Genomic DNA, 16471 nt, shown 5'->3' with positions numbered 1-16471 from the left:
TGAGCTTTGCTTTTTTTTCCCTGCCTTTGAAAGCCTCCGAAACAGAGCTTCAGAAAAAAAGCCTCTGAAGCTCTGTTTGGGAGCTTCTTTTCTGAAGCTCCGTTTGGGGCTTTCTTTTTTCCTGAAGCTTCTTTTCTGAAGCTCCATTTCTGATGCTTTTTCCAGCCTCTGAAATCTCTGCTTAAGAAGCTGGGCGGGGCTACATTCGGAGTATAAGACGAACCCAGATTTTCACCCTCTTTGGGTATAAGGTGCGTCTTATACTCCAAAAAATATGGTAATCCACCTCTGAAGGTAATACAGGAGCATGCAAGAGGAAATATGGGCTACATGGCTGAAATCATATCCCCAAAATATCTCCCCCCCCACACACACAAATAGTTAATTCAAGCACTTCCCCCACCTCTAATTTGTGCATTTCTTTTAATCAGGGCAGGGAGTGGCTGGGCATCAAGAAAATGGGACGTAACGGAGCCCCAGCCTCGCCCTTGTTGCTGGGCCAACTAGCTTGCTGCAGTCCCTATGGCCAGACCCCGGTTCAGGAAAGGCCGACTTCCATGGGAGCAGAATTCCTGAAAGCCCAGAGGCTTCTCCCAGGACAAATGGGTCTGGGAGGCTTGGGGAACAGGAAGTGGGGCAGCCAATTGGGGAGGGAGGAGGCAGGACCAGCCACCCCACCCCATTTCCCCTTCTTTTAAATCCAGTCACTACAATCTCCACACACCCCACTTCTTCCTCCTCATCCCAACACCAGAGAGTAAAGGAAGAGGCCGGTAAAACCAAGGCCGCTTTGGCACTTTAAAGAGCCTTGAAAGGCTTCTGATGGAAGGTTGGTTTATTTTTTTTTCCCCTCCCCCCCCACCTTTCAAGTCAGGTGTGCTTTAGAAGCCACTCGCAAAAGAGAAGCGGTAAGGTGTGCGAGAAGAGGGCTCCCTTGGGAAGAAGCTGCATAGATGCTGTTTCTTCACGTCCGGCTTTGGAGGTGCCGCTGCCCAGAGCTCCAGCAAGCCCAAACGGGTCATGTCCAAGATCTGGACCAGCTGGTGGGATCTTCTTTGGGCAGAAGGTCCAGTCGGTGGATCACATGTTCTGCTGGGAAAGTCGTTTCCTGAGGTCCAGAGACGGTGAGCCACACGTGGGACTTGATGGGCTTCCAAATGACTACGGAACAGCTCCAGAAACCTCTGGACACATCAGAACCCCCACGGAAGGGAAGGGGAGACCGGGGGGGTGGGGGGAGCAGCCTCAGCTGCAGGGAGTGCGGCCGGGCCAGGACGGTCTTTCTGAGGGGGGGGGCAGACGCTACTTGATGCTGGCCAAGGCAGCTGCCCTCCGCTCCGTGTTCTGGAACAAGGCTCGGATGAGGGTCTTCACCTCGCTGGGGGAGAACTCGGCGGCCAGGGGCCCTTTGCTGCCCGCCCACCTTCGGAGGAGAAAGCAAAGGAGAGAGTGGGGATTTCAGAAGGTGGTTTTTCAGCAACCCTTCCTACAATCTGGTTGATTAGGAGGAGGCTTAAGCCCAGGGGTGAAATGCTCCTGGTTGGACCGGATCGCCAGATCCGGTAGTGATGCCGGCAGGTGGTTCAGAGAACCGGTAGCAAAAATCCCTGCCTGCCCCCATGCCCAGCTGAGCTGCGCGATCATCAGAGATTGTTTTTTTTTTAAACTTTTAAAAGCATTTTTCCTTCAGCTGAAAAAATGCTTTTAAAAATTAAAAAAAGCCTCTGATGAATGTGCGGCGCAGCTGGGATCATCAGAGGCTTTTAAAAGCATTTTTTCTACAACCTCTTCGGCTGGAGGTTGTAGAAAAAATGCTTTTAAAAGTTAAAAAAAAAGGTTGGCCACGCCCACCCAATCACGTCACACACACCCCACACACACACACCAAGCCACGCCCACAGAACCGGTAGTAACGGATTTTACATTTCACCCCTGCTTAAGCCTTGTTGTGGCTTCCCCTGCTCTCATCATGGATCCTCGACAGATTTCTCCCTCCCTTCTCAAACTGAGCTGCTCTGCAAAGGTTAACGATTTCTTCCGAAAAACGAGGAGCTCAGAAGAATCAAATATATCGAAGCAGCACGGAACTGTTACCACTTTAGTTGTCCAACTGCTGCGCCTAAGATCAGGAGTGGGCAGTTCTGGCAACTTTATCACCTGTGGACTCCAAATCCCAGGATTCCTGAGCCAGCAAAGGCCGGTTTGGGAATTCTGGGAGTTGAAGTCCACAGGTGGTAAAGTTGCCAGAGCCGCCCACTCCCGCCCTAGAGATTAAACTTTCTGACTGGGAGGGGGCCCCAGTGCAGATGGAGAAGCCCCACCATCTCTGCTTCCTCTGGCTTCCGATTCTTCCCCCACCCGCACATGCAACTGGACGGAGGAACAGGTGAGACTCTCACCTGTCCACGATTTCTTGCAGGCTGGCCTGTAAAACCAACATGAGCTCCCGGAACATCATCCATTTGGGCACGTAAACGGCCACCTCCTCCTGGAAGTGTAGGTTCTCCTTTTCTTCCGGAAGGGGCACCAAGACCCGGGGCCCCTCGTCCACCACGGTCTTGCACAGGGCGTGCAACCGGTCGGCGTTCTCAGCGGAGATGTCCTGCAAGGGAGGGGAGAGTGGCCAAGGGAGGCGGAGAGGATGACCTCACCAGGCCTTCCAGGGTGGGCTTCTCTTCCAGCCCGTCACTGACAGCCAACGTTCCCCGTAGGATCGAATGAACAGAAAACTCCCCCCAGCAGAGGATGAAGCGGGAATGGCTTCCAAATGTACAGGAACTGAGTCCTTTCAAGGTAGTCCTCAACTTACAATCACTAAGAGAGCCTGCCAGTTACGGTCACACGTTGCAAATCATGTCATCAAATTGATTTTATGCCATTTTTGTTTTGCAGGGGTTCACTATCAGTTATTTCTTTTACCAAAAACCAAAGGTCTACAGTAATCTCGCACAATCTGGAACTGGCCGGGGATTATGGGAAGTGGGGCCCAGTGCACCTGGCTACAAAGCTTTTGGGCCACCATGCAATCCCACAAGAGAAGAGACCCCTGAGGTGCTTCTCTCATCCCCCTCTCCCCATGGGCTCTTCTTAACCATGCTGGGAAAGGCGCGTTGCAGCCCTCCAGTCCAGAGGGGATCCAGGCAAGCTTTAGAGTAACTCGCTATATTGGCTTCTGCAGCCGCTTCAAAAGACTGGGAAGTCTCGGGGGGTGGGAGGGAGGAGGGGGGGAAGGGGGGAGAGGGGGGAAGATGAAGGATCAATGTAAAGAAATGATTGAAGATATGTAATTAAGAAATAGAAATAATTTGAAATGAAAGCGGGGCTGCTCAGCTGCCATTTCGGAAGGGAATGGAGAGGGAGAGGAGGGAGTGAAGGAAGAAAGCAGGTAGGAAAGAGAGAGGTAGAAAAAGGGGAAAGGAGAGGAAGAAGAAAGGGGAAAGAGAGAAGGTTAGAAAGGGTGGAAGAGAAGAGTAGGGAAAGAGGAGAGGACGTAGAAAAGCGAAGGAGAGGAAGGATGAAGAAAGTAGAAGAAAGTAGAGAAGGGAGGAGGAAAGGTTTGTTAAGGAAGGAAGTGGTAGCTGGGCAGGTCCGAATAAGTAACAAATGAAAGTTAATGATTAATGTTGAATAAGAGACTGTATATTGAATAGGTTGTTGGAAAATGAAAATAAAACTTTAAAAAAAAAAAAAGACAACCCAGCCACATCCTCCCACTTCATTAAAGCCAAGCACCTTCTTTGTTTTGATAAAAGGCATCCCTTTAAAAGGCAGCACAGCTCTCCCCATGAATCTAGAAAGCACAATCCCAGGGGCCGTCTGTGAACAGAGACCCTCCGTGGTTCTAGCTGGCCAAACATTTGCATCTGGTGAGCCACCACGCCAAGAAGCAGAGCTGGATCTCCAGAAAGGCGTTTGCGTGGAGACTCCACACACACACACGGAGTGTCATGCTCAGTCCTCACCTCCAGAGCAACGATCCTGCTGATGATTTCCACAAGGGCCGTGTTCAGCAGGGTTCCCATGGCCCGGCAGTAGATGTTGACCGGTAGAACATCCTGCCAGATTTTGCCAAGCCTCTTCAGTTGGTGCAGAACCTAGAAGGAAGTGAAACGGCCCTTTTAGCCTTCGCAAGGAGCAGAAGCAGTCAGGGAAGAGAACCCGGGAACAAGACGGCTGCTTTGTGGGCAGTGTTATGGTTCGCCAGCAGCTTGCGGAGCTGGCAGCAGAGTCGGACAGCAATGAGGCTGAGGAAGAACATGGGCCAGTCCTGGAGGCTGGGGAAGGCCCGGATGAGGGCTCTGCGTCAGAGGCAGAGGTGGGGCCAGGGCCATCGGGGAGTGATGTGCAGACTCCAGAGCCTCCAGAGGCTGACAGTAGTGAGGCAGAGGAACAGGAGGAGCCTGTTCCTAATGCACACATGAGAAGGGCTCCCAGAAGACAAGAGCAGCTCAAGCAAAGAGGATGACTAGGGAGTAGGGCCAAGAGATGATTGGCCCCTCCCATAAGGCTTAAAAGACCAGCAACAGCTCTTGGGCTCTTTGTCGGAAAACAACATTGATAGCCTTGCTCCTTGTCTTGCTGCATTTAGTTCCTGTCGGAGTCTTCTGCTTCTGAACTTTTGCCAAGAAAAGCCTTTGGCAGTTTGCCTAATTAGACCAAGGTTGGTGATAAGACTGAAGAATTGAGTTATGAAGAATTTGCTTTTAGTTTGGACTACACTGAGAATGAGTTCTCAGCTGTTCTAATAAAGTCTGTTTTCGAACTGATTGCGTCTACTACTACCTACTTGGGCCTGGGTCACAACAGGCAGAACTGGAGAGGTGAATAAATCCTTGAAATTACACCGGAAGTGGAACAGCGAGGATGGTAGACCCTCCCCTCCTCTCTCATCACATAAGGAGTCAGCAGGTTCAGGAGGAAGGGGGTGTGTGTGTGCGCGCACGCGTATGCGTGTCTGTGTAATCTCCAGCTAGACTGGAAGGAGGCGTTAAGTGGGGACCAAGCTTGGAGTCCTTGCACTGCAGAAAGCAGCAGGGGCCTGGTCTCCCCCAGCATCCCTGGAGCCTCATCTGACCGTTCCCAAAGTCCAGAATGCGGCCAGTCTGGTAAGATTCTTGTAACATTGGCGAGTACAGGGAGTCCTCAACGTACGACCGCCATTGAGTCCAACGTTTATGTCGCTAAGCGAGAAATTTGTTAAGTGAGCTTTGCCACATTTGACGACTTGAATGACTGCAGTTCATCAATTAGTAACACGGCTGTTGAGTGGATCTGGCTTCTCCCTGGACTTCGCTTGTCAGGAGGTCGCAAACGGGGATCATGTGACCCAAGGGACACTGAGACCGTCATAAACAGGAGTTCTCTTGTCAAGCATCCAAATGTAAATCGCGTGACCGAAGGGATGCCGCAACGGTCACGAGTGTGAAAAATAGTCATTTTTTTTTTCATTGCCCTTGTAACTTCGAATGGTCACTAAATGAGCTGCTGTAACTCAAGGATTACCTGCATTAACTAAGGGTTGCTTGCGCCTAGCGGAAAGAAAGGTCCTTTTGTATCTAATGCATTGTTCATATACAAGCAGCCACAGCTGCCTTCAGAGGAGGCAACTGGTCACAAGCTGCCTTCAGAGGCGGGCAGAGCATTTAGACAAGTGCCAATGCGGAGCCTGCAGGAGCAGGATGCTAAAGGGAGGGACCGCATGAGGCGAGAGAGAGAGAGAGAGAGACAGAGGCTGTTACGTTCAGGGTCTGTTTAGGACCAATGGGTGACCGGATGGAATTCGGGGGGCTAATTTTCCAGGTTCCGCCAAGCGCCCACCCCGTCCCTGACCTGACGGACAGCTCTGGTGGCCGTAGAGTAGTTGTCCTCATCGTCCAGGTTGGAGAAATTCCTCGAGATGGACAGTCTCTCCAGAAGCTCCTCCTTTTGAACCCGCATCTGGGCGAGGAAACACTTTGTCCCTGGGGAGAGGAAGAAACCAATGGCCCAGGTTTCGGGAGGTGGGGGTGGGGAGACAAGCTTTTGTTTTAATTGGGTACAAAACCGGCAGGAACTTAAGAGCCGGTTTTCCACCAAGCTTGTGCCAACATGATATATCTCAATAAAATGCCTGCCTCGGAGTTTTTATTGCTGGGGATGTATTTCTTGGAACCTTGACAGTAACTTTAGTTTCTTTTCTCTTTTCTTGCACCTTTTCCCATTAGATTTGACTTCTAAATGTAAAATTCTCCATAAATATTAATTTAGAAAAGAGAGGTGGCCGTTTGCATTCTGGGATGGTTCACCCAGAAATACCACCCAAAGGACTCTCAACAGAAAAACTTCTGTGGGATTTTCCCCCTTTTCTGGGAAACAGCCTAAAATCTCAACTGTGCTCACCAGGGACAGACTGAGGAGAAGCAACCTACCAGGTGCGTTTGGTAATGATGAAGTACATTTTCACGCAGCGCTACACCGGGAAAGCGTCTAGCTGGAGAGGCAGAGGATCTACTACTAAAGACCCCCACAAGCCACCTTCGCTCCCAGACTCACCTAGTTTCCTGAACCCGGGCACCAAGTCAACAAAGGTGGCTGTCCCATCATTCAGCCGGCTCCTGAACTGGTGGCCCATGGTCAGGAGGTGATGGGCGATGTACATGCAGTTGTTATGGTGAATGGCAGCCAGCTGGGGAAGTTTCTGAAGGTTTTCTCTGGTGGGGGAGAGATGAAGAAGAGAGGGGGGTCATTAGAGCAGGGGTCTCCAACCTTGGCAACTTTCAGACTTGTGGACTCCAACTCCCAGAATTCCTCAGCCAGCATTTAGAGAACCTGGGGGTCTCCGCACATGTGGTGCTGTTTCCCTCCAGGTTACAGCAATTCACTGAATACGCTTTTGAGAAGTTATAAAGTCATCCGTGTTTTAAAGCAGGGGTCTCCAACCTTGGCCACTCTAAGCCTGGCAGACTTCAACTCCCAGAATTCCCCAGCCAGCTTGTGAGTTGAAGTCCGCCAGGCTTAAAGTTGCCACGGTTGGAGATCCCTGCTTTAAAGGGTTAGAAAGTTCTTAGTGCTTTAATGTAACTCCACAAATCTAAAAGGAGAACGCAATAGAGGTAGTCCTCTTTTAACGACCTGCTGTTTAGTGACTGTTTGAAATTGGGTTGGACCCTCCCAAAGGCTACTTATGACCCTGTTTTAAGAGTTTTGGACAGTTGGACACCCCCTGCAGTCACATAACATCCCCACAGTCTGACAACTGCCTCATTTTTGTGTCTGGTTGCAGCACTCCTCAATCACACGGTCATGTTGCACAATGTTTTTTGCTGGTTTCTGGCTTTTGGGGAATAAATGGATCTGCTTAAGAGCCATGGTGTTCACTTAACAACCGCCACACACACAATTGGGTCCGGTCACATGGGTGTCTCGACTGCCAGGACTTCTGATGGGAAATTCCAGGTTCCGTTACGGTCATTAAGTTGAGGACTGCTTGTAATTCAACAGGTTAAGTCAGAGCTTTGCATAGCACCCCTCTGGCCTGGGCCGATTTCCCCCTCAAAGACAGCTGTCACTCACTTATGATACATGGGCACCACGTCGCAGAAGAGATGGAAGATGTTCCGCACCAGGTAGAAGAGCTGGATGCAGCTGCCAGAGAAGAGGAGAGAGGAGCTGGGTCACATCTGCTTTTCCAGACCCCATAATACTATTTACCCAAAAGGGGGGATTTGCCAGCTGTCTTCAGCAAGCCTGGAAATGCAGGGCAGTCGGCCTTCACACCCCCAAGAACCCAACACCAAGACGGTTAAGAAGCAAACCCTAGGTGGGACCTCAACTGGTTTTTTTAATATACTTTTTTAATAGTGTTTTCTTTAACAGTGCTTAGTGAACAGTGTATATACTTTATACACAATACTAATAATCATGATACTACCGTGTTACCCTGAAAATAAGACCCTGGTCTTATATTTTTTTGAACCCCGAAATAAGCGCTGGGCCTTATTTTCAGGGAGGTCTTATTATTTTGGGGCGCGTGGAGCAAGATGGGGCTCCTCTGGCCGTCTTACCTGATTTCCAGCTCTGCGTTTAAGTATTTTCGGGGAGGGCTTATTTAAGTATTTTCAGGGAGGGCTTATTTTCAGGGGGAGGCTTATTTTAGTGCATGTGCTCAAATGGGCCGCGGTGGCTCAGGCTGTAAGATAGCCTGTTATTAAAACACAGCTGCCTGCAATTACTGCAGGCTCGATCCCACCAGGCCCAAGGTTGACTCAGCCTTCCATCCTTTATAAGGTAGGTAAAATGAGGACCCAGATTGTTGGGGGGGCAATAAGTTGACTTTGTAAATATACAAATAGAATGAGACTATTGCCTTACACACTGTAAGCCACCCTGAGTCTTCGGAGAAGGGCAGGTTATAAATGTAAATTTAAAAAAAAAAAAAAAAGCCCGAGTGGGCTTATTATCAGGGGAGGTCTTATTTTCGGGGAAACAGGGTATTTAGATATACATAATCATAATCTTTCAACTTCTAACATTTGTGTATACATTGTAATTATAATATATTCCATTATACGTCAGTATACATAATACTATTTACCCAATTTCTACTTTTTTCCTAACTCTTAATAAAATAACCACCCTATTAAGAAATATTCTGTATCTATCCATCATCTCTTGCCCTTTTTAAAATTTCAACTCTTGTTGAGAGGTATTGGGGCCCCAATTGTTGGCAGCCCTCACTCACCATTGGTCAGTGCTGCCAGAGGCCTCCTGGAGGGTCTGATAGGCCAAAGACATCAATCTCTGGACCGAGTCGCTGATGCGGCAGGTGGGGAAAGAAAAGATGTGGCGGCTCAGCCTGGTCTTGTTCTCCAAGTTGGTCACCTGCTTGAGAAGCAGCTCGGGCCCTTCCGGCATCTTTGACTGGTCCCCGGCTCCGGAGGCAGGCAGGGTGGGGAGAGCTAGCACGGAGTCTGGGGTGACCTGGGGAGGGAAAGGAAGGTTCCCTTGGTTTGGTTCTGGGCCAGTGCCTTAAACATGGAGCCCCTCCCCTCCCCCAAGAATGTTTTGCGGGCAATTTGAGGGCTGGCAGATGCCAAAGGCAGAACTGCAGGTGGTTCTTCTCTCTCCCAATCTCGTTTTGCTCTCATAACTACCTGCCACCAGGTAATACAGCCTGGAAACAGGTGGGCCAAGTGGATCAGCTTGAGAATACTTCTTGCTTAAAACAGATCTTAATTTGACAAGGACTCTCTCTCACACACACACACACACTCCCACACACAGAGAGAAGCCTGACTTACATACCAAGCACCTTTTCCAAGACAGACGCGAACAAGAGAAAAGGGTATCCGGTTGCTTTAAGGGAACCACCACCCATGCTCCACTACCTTCACGGTGTTGTGTATTTCTGAGGTCATCAGGTTTCTGGCCGCCACGATAACATCTTGGCATTTCTTGTTGGCAAAATGGCAGTTAACATTGCGGGCATAGGTCAACAAATCCACGGAGTCCTCCGGAAGGAACTTCATGTCTTTTAAGGTGTTTTCAAAGTCTTCTGTTGCTTTAATAACCTGGGGTGGGTGGGGGGCGGGGGGCAGGCGGACATAGGAAGGAGGTCAGTCTGTCCCCTGAGATCAGCTGATATAGGTGGATTTACAGTTCCCCCCCACCCCACTGAAACAGGCAGGTTGCAGCGATGTTTAACTATCCAGCCCCACAAGGCCCTTCAGTGTTGCTGAGAATTCTTCAGCCAGCTCGCTCTTTGAAAAGGCTACAGCTAGTCCTCGACTTATGACCACAATGGAGTCTGTTGTTCAGTGAGACAATTGTTAAGTGGGTTTTGCCCCCATTTTATGATCTTTCTAGCCACAGCTGTTACAGGAATCACCGCAGTTTGGTAAGTTAGCCACACAGTTTTGTTAAGCGAACCTGGCTTCGCCATGGACTTGGCTTGTCAGAAGGTCGCAAAAGAATCACGCGACCTGGGGACACTGCGACCGTCATAAACGTGAGTCCGTTGCCAAGCCTTGTGAATTCTGATCACGTGGCCGTGGGGAAGCCGCAAAGGTGGTCACTGTGAAAAACTATGCCATTGTAACTTTGAACGGTCACCCAATGAACTGTGGTAAGTCGGGGCTACCTGTATTAAGAAAAGCATGTGCTAAAAAGCACAATTTCAGAATTTCACTTCAGTCTCCTGGGCAAACCTCCTCCCCCTCAATTTAAGAAGCAGCCCAGAGAGACGGAAGGTGGTCCCAGAGGTCCAAGGTCGCGACACCCACCTCCGTGTACTCTGCCAGCTGGCTGCTGTTGCTGGGGATGGAGTGCACCAAGCAATCGCAAATGAGGCAGTCGGACATCTTCTTCCAAATCACGTTGCCCAGCACCTCGGCCAAAACGGGCCTGGGGTCGGTCTCCTCCCCCTCCTCTCCCTCGCAACGGCCAAGCGGTGTGTCTGGAGAGGGGAGAAAAAGCTCCGTGGCTCCTTCCGCAACCTTCACCCGATGGGGACCCCCTGGGAGCCCATAGACTACAGGAGCAGAAGCCCCTGGGGGCACGGAGGGCAAACCTTTTTGTCTGCCAAAAGCAGGGGGAAGGCGGTGCGGTGGGGGGCGGGGTTCTCACGCATGCATGTCCACACCCATAATTCAATGCGCCCTGCCCCTCACGCGTGATAGCCCCCCCGGGGCTCTCCCTGCTTTTGGCACGTGATGGCTCCGTGAGCCCGGTAGTCCCGTTTTTCGCTCTCCCCAGGCTCCAGAGGCTTTCTTGGAGCCTGGAGAGGGCGAAAATGACCTTCCCCAACCCCAACCAATCAGGCTGTTTCCTGATTCCCGGTGGGCCCGGAAGGCCCCAAAATCAGCTAGCCGGCGCGCACATGCACACCGGAGCTGAACTAGGGCAACGCTCGCGTGCCCACCAGTCTGGTTTCGCGTGCCACCTGTGAGACGTGCGCTATAGGTTCGCCATCACGGCCCTGGGGTCTCTTTGGGGTCCTTTTCCCACGGTCCCTGGCTCACAGGTTTCTTCCAAGCCAATGTGGGAGGAGGTCCTTACCCAGCAGGTGTTGGTGGAGGACGCTGAACACCGATTTGAGCTTCGCAAACACTTCCAAGGGGGACGGGTGGCCCAGGCTGGAGCCCACAGACTCAAATTTGAGTGTGACGCCATCGGGTGCGTCTTCCATCGAGAGCCGCAAGGAGGGGCAACAGATCAAAGGCCTGAGGACGTGCTTCAGAAGTAGCTGTCCTGGCGAGAGGGAGAGGGAAAGGAAGGTCATTGATCAAGGGCTCGAAGGATCTATGCAGTGTGACACAGCACTTCTCAGCATGGCCTATGGCCATCTTCTCTGGCCTCTCCTCGCTCTGCTCAAGGGAGGGGGGCAATTCCCACAAGAGCAGCCTGTATAGATTGGAGGAAGACAAAGAAGGGCGGGGTGGGGGGAAGAAACAGGCTTCCCTTTGGACCAGACAAAAAGGGGTTTTAAAGAGCTGCCCTCCAAAGAAGAGAGCGACAGCATCAAACGCATTTGCTTCATCTCCTGCCCTAAGCGAGATGCTCCTTCGGACCACTTTGCTTTATAAGGCCATGAAAAATTACGTAGCTCTCCTGGATGGCCCACAGATGTGGAGACTCTGGAAAGAGTGCAGAGAAGAGCAACCAGGATGACAAGGGGGCTGGAGACTAAAACATACGATGAACAGTTGCGGGAACTGGGCCTGGCTAGTCTAGGGAAGAGAAGGACCAGGGGAGACAGGATAGCAGTCTTCCAGTATTTGAGGGGCTGCCATAGAGAGGAGGAAGGGGGTCAAACTATTCTCCAGAGCACCTGAAGGCCAGACAAGGAATAATGGAGAGATTCAACCTGGAAATGAGGAGGAATTTTCTGACAGTGGGAACAATCAACCCATGGAACAGAAGTTGCCTTCGGAAGTTGTGGGAGCTTCATCACTGAAGCTTTCAAGAAGAGACTGGACTGCCATTTGTCAGGAATGGTGTAGGGTCTCCTGCTTGGGGAGGGGGTTGGACTAGATGACCTAAAAGGACCCTTCCAACTCTGTTCATTTGTATATCACACGAAACATTTCTGCCTCCTCTTTTATCTTCAGTTAACACATTTCTCTATTGAACGTTGAGAGGAACAGGACCCCGAAGGAGGAAGCTGCAGTGCAGGTGCCAAATTTAGAACATCTGGACGCGGAGTCAGAAACCGAACCTCTTTCACACTCAGGAAGCTGCTCTGCTGTTGCCGGAAGAGGAAGGACTTACCAAAATGCTTGAACTTCATCTCCAGTTCCCCCAGGACAGCGAAAGCCTGCAGGACTTTCGAAACTGCTAGGTCTGTGGCCGCATCTTCTGTCGACAGGCACAGGTGCAACTCCGTTTGGGTAGCTGCCTCTAGGCAGCTGAGTTCTAGGGAAAGAGCGGTAGAGCAGCACCGGGGTTACAGCAAACCATGGTTCCAAAGCGGCCAAAGAGGCTGGAAAAATGGCAAGCTGGCCTCTCCCTCCAGTCTCTAGTCATCCCAAGCAAGTGGCTGCGGCACATACTCCACCCCCCCCCAATCAGCTCCAATTCCAATTCCTTTACTTGATTGATTAGCCAATAGGGCATATCAAAGTACAGAGTTCCAAACACAAATTATTACTAAAATCCAATAAAAGCAATTTGAAATGAGATTGGAATAAAATAGGATAAAATATGATAAAATAATACACCTACACCTCCCGCCCCCAGCGGTCTTTAGGCCACCCTAGAAACAGCAACTCTCAAATCCGAATTGCTCAATGACAGGGTTGGAAATGACTTTAGGTGTCATCTAGACCAGGGGCCTCCAGCCTCGGCCGCTTTAAGACTTGTGGACTTCAACTCCCAGGATTCCCCAGGCAGCCCCTGAACCCTCAGCAGGAACGCAGAGCAGGCCCAACCAAACAGCCTCTTCACCTTGTGCCTGGGGAAGCTTCCACACCACCATCCGCTGCCACTCCTGATCCAAAAGATACAGAATGTTTTGGGTCTGGATGGTGAGCTCCTGGCCGAGAGCCTTCAGAATCTTCAGCTCAAAGCCCCGACGGGACTCCATAGTTTTCAGGCTTCTCCGGGCCTGGCAGGAAACGGGAAAAGGTTGCGGAGTCACACAAAACCTGACATGAACTAAGCCGTTCCACTTTAAAGGAGTCTGGAAGCTACTCAATGTCAGCGCTCCAAGTCATGCGCCCACTGAAAGCAGAACTCTTTAGAGGCAGGTAGATTCCTCAAAGGACAATTTATGGGATGCATCATATTGGCACAAGTGGCGAAAGCCGACTCTGAAAGTTCCCGTGGCTTTCATCTAATTAAAAAGTGAAAGTCCCTCCCCCCCTCACCATCATTGGTCACACTGTCCAATAGTGTTGCTGGCCGGTTGCTTGGTTACTTTGCTCCTCCTCTCCAGGCCACCTGTTGGAATGATCTTGGTTCCCACAGGAAAAACTTTTTGTTTTGACTGCAAAAGCCCAGCTAACTATTCCTTCCCCCCCCCCCGTCCCCTCTTCTGTCTTGTGGCAACCCTGAAACCAAAAGAACGATCTCAGCCAGGTCTGCTTCAGGGTTGACACCCAAGAGGGACATAAGAACTACCTTGTTCAGTTGGCCGGCTGCTGACGTGTACTTCTTCAGAGGCAGCAAGGTACCGAACTGTTTGAGAGCGGTGTCAAACTGAAGACAGAGGAAGCAGAAAAGGGGAAGGCCGATAACTCAGAGCCAGCCTCAAATCAAGACGAGCCAAAATGGGCAGAGGAGCTGAGCTTCTCCCTCTGTCTTACCTCCTGGAGCTGCTTCAACACGCTCAGGACAAGCATCTCCCTCTCCAGCTGCTGCTTCAGGTCAGCGAAGTCTGCGATGGCCACGTTGAGGTCTTGCTGGACCTGAGGAAACGCCAGAGGTGAAAAGCCCCGTTTAATCTCTTTGGTTTCCCCCCCCCAAAAAAAAGACCCCCGTTAGTAGGCAAGGAGAGATTTCTGCTTAAAGGCACAGACAACATGATAGTCAGAAAGGCTGGAGGGAGGGAGGGAGGAGCACTTTCATAACCTATTTATTTATTCATTCATTCATTTGATTTATATGGCAGTCATCTCAAAATAATGGCTCTGGTGAATCTATGTTTTAAAAAATATAAACGGCAGGAAAACCAAACACAGCAGCCGGGGTAAAAATACCTTTCTCAGTAACTATGAATACAACACATGAACGGGTTCAGCCCCCCCCCCCCCAACCTCTATGGGACTTCTTTAACCAAGGCAGGTTCCTCCACGGTCCTCACCTCGTTCTCGATCCTGGATCTCAGCTGGTCGATGCCGGCTGAGAGCTCCTCCACTTGGCACTCCAGGTCCTTGGCGCTCTGCACGCTGGGCAGGAACTCCATATACCTTTGGTTGATCATGCTGCAAACCTCCTCCTGGAAAGGGGGGGGGCAAAGAAGGAAGCAACCAGGAGGACACCATGGTTAACATCAGACTAACCATCAAATAAACAATCCCACCCCCCCAATCAAGGAACTGGCGAACAAGCCCAACCAAAGAACCTCTAAGACCACCCAATCATCACTGACAGAGCAAACTATTAGAATATAAACTTAGAGCAAACTTCACTCCTTCCAAGCACTGATGATGTTCCCTACTTGGGTCATGAAACGTCTGCAAGCAAACAAGCAAACTCAGAGAGCATCGAAGATCCCATAGTTGTCCTCCTCCCTCTCTCCAAACTCCACCCTCCCTTCCGGCGCTGATGATACCTAGTCTGGGTAATGAAACTTCTGCAAGGAAACCCAAGCAGGCTCAGAGAGCAACAAGGACCCCACTGTCCTCCTCCTTTCCACAACCACCCCCCACTGCACTGAAGATGTTCCCTACTTGGGTCATGAGACGCCTCCAAGGAAACCACCCAGCTTGGAGAGCAATAAGTCCTCTTCCTCTTCCTCTCCTTTCTCATCCTCCTGCCCCGCCCACAACCCCCCCTCCCTTTCAGCGCTGATGATACCTAGTCTGGGTGATGAAACGTCTGCAAAAAAACCCAACCAGGCTCAGAGAGCAACAAAGACCCTTTAGTCCTCCTCCTCCTTCTCCCACCCGCAACCCCGCCTGCCTTCTGGCCCTGATGATGCTCCCTACTTGGGTCATGAAACGTCTGCAAGAAACCACCCAGCTTGAGAGCATCAAGGACCCCACAGTCCTCTTCCTCCTCCTCCTCCTCCTCCTCCCTCTCTCCAAACTCCACCCTCCCTTCCAGCGCTGATGATACCTAGTCTGGGTAATGAAACGTCTGCAAAAAAAAACCAACCAGGCTCAGAGAGCAACAAGGACCCCTTAGTCTTCCTACTCCTCCTTTCCAACCCCCCCCCCACCTTTAAGCACTGAAGATGTTCCCTAGGTGGGTCATGAGACGCCTCCAAGGAAACCCAACCAGGCTCAGAGAGCAATAAGGACCCCAGTCATCTTCCTCCTCCTCCTCCTCCTTTCTCATCCACCCTCCCCCTGCGAGGAAACCCAGCCAGGCTCAGAGAGCAACAAGGGCCCCACTGTCCTCCTCCCCACCAGCACTGAAGATGTTCCCTACTTGGGCCATGAGACGTCTGCCAGGAAGCCCAGCCAGGCTCAGAGGCCCCCTCCTTTATTGGGGCCCAAAGGGGGGGGGAGGGGGGTGCTAGCCCCCTCCCCCTTTTTCTGTTGCTGCCCCGGGTGGGGGCGGGGCAAAAGGCCCCCCGATTCTGGGCGGGGAGGGAGCCACGTGTCACCCCATAGACGCCACTCCCCTCCTGGCGGGACCCGCCCTCAACTCTGCACACGCTCAGAGGCCCGGCGCGCTCCCCCCTCCCCCTGCAGGGGCGCCTTCGCCCAAGGGGGCGTGGCCCAGGTAAGCCCCTCCCCCTCCCGCGCGCGCGCGCACCTTGAGCTCCTCGGCCCGGCGGGAGAGTCGGGCGAGGCGGCCGCCCAGGCCTTCCTTCTCCGGGTGCCCCGAGCAGGCCAGCACGGCCTCCACCAGCGAGGAGCCGCGCGCCGCCATTCCGCCAACCGTCGCGCCGCGCGGGGCCTCACGGGAAGGCGCCGCGCCTCTCCCGCCCAGCGCCGCCGACTACCGTTCCCGGCGTGCCTTTCGCCGGCCGTTTTTTTTTTCCCTCTCCCTCGTCACCATAGAGCCGCGCTGGGATAGAGAAGGCCAGTTTCTGGACCCCGCCCCATCGTGGCGCCGGCTCTCCGGTTTTGGAACCACGAAGTTGAAAGCCTAGAGGGGCTTCGGAGGTAGATCTTGGGTTGTTGCTCCCCTGGAGGTGGAGGAGGGGAAGAGAGAGCGCTTCATTCTCCGTGTATCTGTACATACAGGTACATTATGTGTGCGTACTGTGCGTGTGTATATACACACAGACGCGCGCAGATGCACAAGCACAGACATCTGTACGTGCAGAGGCCCCTTCCTCAAGCTTCAGGATAGTGTTGGACTACAGTTACAACAACATTTG

General features: G+C 51.8%; 1 protein-coding gene across 1 annotated transcript; it reads right to left on the bottom strand.

Moving 5' to 3' along the window:
• Nucleotides 1-789: 789 nt before the first annotated feature.
• Nucleotides 790-16092, bottom strand: ZW10 (zw10 kinetochore protein). The gene is made up of 16 exons (XM_058194566.1): nucleotides 15901-16092; nucleotides 14279-14413; nucleotides 13782-13883; nucleotides 13597-13674; nucleotides 12922-13081; nucleotides 12247-12390; nucleotides 11035-11226; nucleotides 10260-10432; nucleotides 9366-9548; nucleotides 8720-8958; nucleotides 7552-7623; nucleotides 6532-6689; nucleotides 5830-5960; nucleotides 3963-4094; nucleotides 2400-2602; nucleotides 790-1423 (listed from the first exon to the last, which is right to left on the bottom strand). Exons 1-16 carry the CDS (start codon nucleotides 16015-16017, stop codon nucleotides 1303-1305), a joined length of 2340 nt encoding a protein of 779 aa, XP_058050549.1. The 5' UTR covers nucleotides 16018-16092; the 3' UTR covers nucleotides 790-1302.
• Between the last annotated feature and the right edge of the window lie 379 nt (nucleotides 16093-16471).

The sequence above is a fragment of the Ahaetulla prasina genome, chromosome 9 (assembly GCF_028640845.1).
Source record: "Ahaetulla prasina isolate Xishuangbanna chromosome 9, ASM2864084v1, whole genome shotgun sequence".
NCBI lineage: Eukaryota > Metazoa > Chordata > Lepidosauria > Squamata > Colubridae > Ahaetulla > Ahaetulla prasina.
The sequence above is the reverse complement of the archived record's forward strand: the minus strand, read 5'-3'. Positions and strand labels throughout refer to the sequence as shown.